The sequence below is a fragment of the Paroedura picta genome, chromosome 14, assembly GCF_049243985.1.
Source record: "Paroedura picta isolate Pp20150507F chromosome 14, Ppicta_v3.0, whole genome shotgun sequence".
NCBI lineage: Eukaryota > Metazoa > Chordata > Lepidosauria > Squamata > Gekkonidae > Paroedura > Paroedura picta.
In genome coordinates this window covers 32,833,990-32,839,989 of record NC_135382.1, presented here as the reverse complement: position 1 = coordinate 32,839,989, position 6,000 = coordinate 32,833,990, and the positions used below count along the sequence as shown (strand labels likewise).

Below are 6,000 nucleotides of genomic sequence, written 5' to 3'. Positions count from 1 at the left end.
GGGTTTTATGTACTGCACTTATGTTCCTTTTATCCGTTTCTGCAACACGGGGAAAAACACGTCTCCAGTTTAATGGGGTGACTTGCAAATGCGTCAAGTTAGGGTTCTTTTGGAAACGGGAAAGCATGTTTCCATGCATGGTTTCAAAATATTGCAGCCCAGTGTAATAAAGCTTCTGATGAGTGACTTCTTTGAAGAACCCATAATTGTTGGATTTTCTGTGTTTGTTTTGAATTAGGTGCCCCCACCCCTATTTCCTTCTCCCACCCCACCCCTCTCATCTTGGCCTGGTGTGGGGGAGCACTGACTATACCCGTACGTAGAAGATTACATTAGTGGTAGGTGTAAAGATGAGAAAATTGCAGGATTATTGTCTCTTGGTTTGAAGGGGATGAAGTTTTTTGTGTTTCTGTCTTGGCATTTGGGTGGTACTAAACGCTATGACTCTGGCACAGCGTTCTGGTTCATTGACAGAACGACTTAAACACTTTAGTGGTAATTTGCAGCAGAAAAGTTTTAAGCCTGGATTCCTTAGTAACAATTGTCTTCTCCCTTCCTTTCCCTTGCATTGTCTTGGTAATAGCATTTTTTAAAATTCTGTGTTTGTTTGTTTTTTTGTTTGCTTAATTACCCAGGAAAGCAGAGAACTGCTCACAGACCTCATTCAAAGCCCAAAACAGATGCTTTTCAGGCAAATCTTCAAGGAAACGGAACTGGTGAGAAGTTCAGTGGGGACTTGAAATCCAATTTGGAACTTTGGGCCAGACTCGATGAACTTGAGAGGCAAGAGGAGATACGTGGTGAATTTTACAGGTATCTTAGAAGAGTCACATGCTAAGATTGTTGCTTCCAAAGCTACGTTAACCTTTTGGAACATATCGAGATGGAAGCTTGGCCCCCAATTTGGTCGTCTCCAGTTTGGTGTAGTGGTTAGGAGTCCGGACTTCTAATCTGGCATGCCAGGTTCGATTCTGCACTCCCCCACATGCAGCCAGCTGGGTGACCTTGGGCTCGCCACGGCACTGATAGAACTGCTCCTCTCCCTCACACGGTGTCTGTTGTGGGGAGAGGAATGGGAAGGCGACTGTAAGCCGCTTTGAGCCTCCTTCGGGTAGGGAAAAGCGGCATATAAGAACCAACTCTTCTTCCTAAATCAGAGAGGAAGGGAAGGCGGATTGTAAGCTGCTTTGAGACTCCTTCGGGTAGTGAAAAGCAGGGTGTAAAAACCAACTCTCCTTCTTTTTGTGTTTTCTTGGTCTCGGAAAAAATCAAAATCTGTATTATTGTTTTTATTCGTGCAGTGTCTTCATCTTTTAATGAAGCGACTAAGGAGTTAAAAATACAGATCTGCTCTGGTTTTGACACCTAGGAACAAAGGGGCACATCTAAGCATCTGGACATTTTATTTTAACTGTAGGAGATATCTGCACTGCTGATATAAAATGCTTTAGCAGTGTTTTGCTACTCCCTGGGAAAGCTGAGTTTTGTGGTTCTGCAAAGGTGTTAAAGATCTCTAGCAGAGAATTGGTAGCATCTCACTGAACGTCAATTACCAACAGTTGTATTAGCTTTATTACACTTTTCAGGTTGCCATGCAGATATGCCACACAAGAATACCAGGTCTGGCTTTCTTTTAGCACTTTCTTACCTAAAATAATTCTGCATTTACATTATTGAATAAATTATTGAGTACATGTGATGCAGTATGCCAAAAAGAGCTGAGTTGCTGCCTTGAGAATAGGATAGTGAGCCAGTCTTCAGAAATCCAAGATGAATCATAGAATAGAATCATAGAGTTGGAGAGGATTTCCAGGGTCATCTAGTCCAGGGGGTTCTATGAATTCTATCAACCCCGTGTACAATGCAGGAACTCACAATGACCTTCCCACCCACAGTGACCCCAATTTCATGCCCAAGTGATCCCTTCACCAAAAATCTCCAGAATCCAGCCTGGCCTGGAGGAAATTCACTTACCATCTCACAGTGGCGATTAGCAATTTCCTGAGTGTGCAAGGAAGGGCTACACTAACTTGCACTAGATTTCTGTTGGAAAACTTTAAAATAGCAACATAGGATGAGTGGATACAGTGGCCACAAAAGCACCACTGACTTGGTATTTCCCCCCCACGTCATAAAGAGGAGGAATGACAGGCACATTGTGAATTTTGTACTAACTGGCCAAGGTAGAATTTCCTGGAAGGAGGAGAACACTAACAAGGAACAACAGGTTCATGATGTGGTACTTATTATGTCTGCAATCAAGCAATCACCAACAGGGGAACTTGGGGAAATCAACAATAAGACACACCATTGAAAATCGTAATGAGGAAGGTTCACTTGGGTTTCTTTCCTTCTCGCTCCCCGAAAAGCTGTCACAATACCCTAGAGCAAAATTTGTGTATTGACGTTGTGCAGATCTTAGGGGATTTAACTGGAATCAACTCTCCCCCTACCCTTTCCGATTTTCTTACGGTCTTCTTACCCTTTTAGGAACTCCAATACTGTTGAGGCAAATGGAGAAGATGCTTCCTCCTCTGAAGAAGAGAGAGAAGAGAAGTCAGCTGCATGTGTGGTTCAGGGTGAAGCAAAACCTAATACTCAGGGCAATTTTCAGCAAGAAGTAACCAACTCTGAATTGTTTGGAGGTCAGACGAATGGCACCAGTCATTACTGCAGTGACGAGGAGGATGAATTTGCTGCTGCCGAGGACGCTGTGCCGACAATATATTTCTCCCACACTGTCGAACCTAAGAAGGTTTGTATTCCAATGTCTGTTGAATGAGGAGCATCATTAAGAATATTCTCCAATTTTAGTATATGTGCTACCAAAGCGAGCACAAGAATATTGTCCACAATCATGAGGGCTAGTGATTTTCTTTAAGCAAGTAGAAATTGCAGATAGGCATCAAAGATTCTAGTCCTCCCCCCCCCCCCATGGTCCCTTGGAATAATTGAGCAACAGGAAAATATTGGGTTTTCTAATCCACACCCTCATCCATCAAGTCAAAATAAAATAAAGGTCTAGGGAATACAAGGACATTGAAATCCACTTGCAATGCCAACGTGGTTGTTAGGTGCAGGTATTTTTGTTTGATGTACTTAATTAATCAATTAACAATTGGATTTATAGGCCCCCTGGGCCCAGTTGTCTCTAGGCAGTGTACATCAAATAAAATTAACGTAGTTAAAAACAGCTCTATAGATCCTCTAGAAATTGGGACCCGTTACTTCTTATCTCACCCCCATTGCTCCCCCCATTAGTTTTCAAACCAAGATGGTAGAGGAGAGAGTGCTTTGAGGAGGGGAGGGGGGTTCTTGGATGTTCTTGGCGGCCTGGATTCAACCAGATGCGTCAAAGAATTGAGGCTTTTGAACTCCAGTGCTGGAGAAGACTCTTGCGAGCCCCTTGGACTGCAAGGCGAAGAAACTGGTCAGTCCTAGAGGAGATCAACCTTGACTGCTCCATAGAAGGCCAGATCCTGAAGATGAAACTCAAATACTTTGGCCACCTCATGAGAAGGAAGGACTCCCTGGAGAAGAGCCTAATGCTGGGAGCGATTGAGGGCAAAAGAAGAAGGGGACGACAGAGAACGAGGTGGCTGGATCGAGTCACTGAAGCAGTCCTAGAGGAGATCAGCCCTGACTGCTCCTTAGAAGGCCAGATCCTGAAGATGAAACTCAAATACTTTGGCCACCTCATGAGAAGGAAGGACTCCCTGGGAAGAGCCTAATGCTGGGAGCGATCGAGGGCAAAAGAAGAAGGGGACGACAGAGAATGAAGTGGCTGGATGGAGTCACTGAAGCAGTCGGTGCAAACTTAAATGGACTCCGGGGAATGGTGGAGGACAGGAAGGCCTGGAGGATCATTGTCCATGGGGTCGCGATGGGTCGGACACGACTTCGCACCTAACAACAACAACAACCACTTGCACAAGTGTACACAAACAGTTTGCAATAAGTTTGACTTTTGCAGAGCTGGGAATATTGATGCGAAAGAGAGTAATGAAATAATGGGCTTGTACAACAGTGAACTGAGGCTTCGGGAATCCAGGAAAGTGGCTGAAAATGCACAAGTCCCAACCAACCATGACTGATTCTGCAGTTCTCTATACAGCCATTTCCACTAGTTCAATATACACGGCCAGAAATATAAAACCAGCATTGTGTAATCTTAGTATGATCTACGTTGAAGTGGTCTGTGGTGTCCAGCAGTCGCACACAGTATGGGTAGAGGTACCAAGCAACTTAACGTTTGACTTAATTGACATCTCTGGCTGATTAGAGCCCACGATTCCGCCTTTTACTCGCTCGATTAAAAACCTGATTATTCATGACTAATGTGCGTTTCCATTTCAGGTACGAATAAACACAGGAAAAAACACCACCTTGAAATTCAGCGAAAAGAAAGAAGAAGCCAAGCGCAAGCGAAAGAATAGCAACGGGAACGGCCACTCGACGACCGAATTGCGCAACATCAAAACGCCCGCGGACATTTATCGGTACGACGCCTGTACTGGCTGGTTCGTCATTCTCCCAGCGTAGTACACGGCTGTTGGAAATCTACCACAAGCTAGAGGGCCACAGTTAATGCTCGTCCTGAGCTACGTGTAATTAACATAATTTGTATAGCATATTTGAGGGCCTTTTGTGCATCAAGTTGCAGCTGGTGGGAATTTCGCACTTATTCGGTATTGCTCGTATTATGCAATTATTAACTCAGTGTGAAGCGGCTCCTTGAGAACAAGATGAGACTTGGAAAAACAATGAACTCGTGTTTCATTTCACTGACATATAGGTTTGGGAGACGTGGAGCACTTGCTGCTTTTACGTTTTCGTAAGTGTGTAAGGAGTCCTTCGTCCTGAGGGTCAAAATAGGAATTCTCAAGGGTGTTCGACAAGTCATACCAGATTGTCGTTCTCTGGATCCAGTCCCCAAGCGAACCACTGCGAAAACATTATGGGAATTATGGGGCTTTTATTGTAAATTTAATGTTTTATTCTTAACCGCCGTGAGACTGGTTGGGGAACGGTGGTATACAAATCTAAAAATCAATCAATCAATCAATCATATGACCAGGACAAATATGTATCCACCTCAGTAGACAAGTGCTTCTAACAGTTTACCGGATATTAATATTTTTAATGATGATTCAATCATTCTGTTTAGGAAAAGTTGGTCAGTTGAGTCTGTGAACTTTATTTGCACCTCCTCACTCGCGTGTCTTGCCAAAGCCATGTTTCTTGCAGTGCCTCTTTAAAAGCTTCATCTGGGCAAGCAAAAGTCATCATAATTAATTTGCCCGGGAGACAGAATGAAATTATTGCAAATTTGTCATGTGATTCTCCCTCCCACCCCCCCCACCCCATCCGATAGTTTATTAAAACTAGCGTTTACCCTTTTACAGAGTCTTTGTGGATGTCGTGAATGGGGAATACGTCCCTCGTAAATCAATCCTGAAGTCTCGAAGCCGGGAGAATAGCGTTTGCAGTGACACCAGCGAAAGCAGCACTTTGGAATTCGATGACAGGCGGGGAATTCTGAGGAGCGTCAGCTATGAGGAAGCGATCTTCAGCGATAACGGGGAAGGCATCTTGGTGGAAGAGGAGGAAGGAGAGGAGGAACACCTGTCCAAAAAGATACCACCATCCTTGTCAGAAACTTATGAGGTACAAGGGCTATTCCCTATGTTCTGCAGTGCACATTTTGTCCTTTAGATCAGGAGTATTTTTAGAAACGGGGCAGGGCTAGGTGGGACTTGTGGCCAGCAAGGCTTCTGATTGGCCATTGGAAATTTGATTGGCTGCCACATCTGCACTCGGGTCTTCACTGTGTGATTGAAAGTTTGTGGCTGACCTCACCTCCTGCAGAGACCCTTGCGTTGCAACCATTTTGTTACATGCAGGCAACGTCAGTAGAGATGTGAAAGCCGGGAGGGGGGAACCCCTTTGATTTTTTTTCCCATTTTTTCCCCCAAGGTCTTTCCCTCCGTTTTTCTAATG

General features: G+C 44.4%; 1 protein-coding gene across 1 annotated transcript in view; it reads left to right on the top strand.

Moving 5' to 3' along the window:
- Positions 1–6,000, top strand: part of URI1 (URI1 prefoldin like chaperone) — a 42,944-nt gene that overhangs the window by 34,785 nt on the left and 2,159 nt on the right. Inside the window, exons 7-10 of the mRNA XM_077310776.1 lie at positions 636–813; positions 2,491–2,755; positions 4,357–4,499; positions 5,406–5,667. Of these exons, the coding sequence (XP_077166891.1) occupies positions 636–813; positions 2,491–2,755; positions 4,357–4,499; positions 5,406–5,667 (848 nt within the window). The remainder of the gene's footprint in view (positions 1–635; positions 814–2,490; positions 2,756–4,356; positions 4,500–5,405; positions 5,668–6,000) is intronic.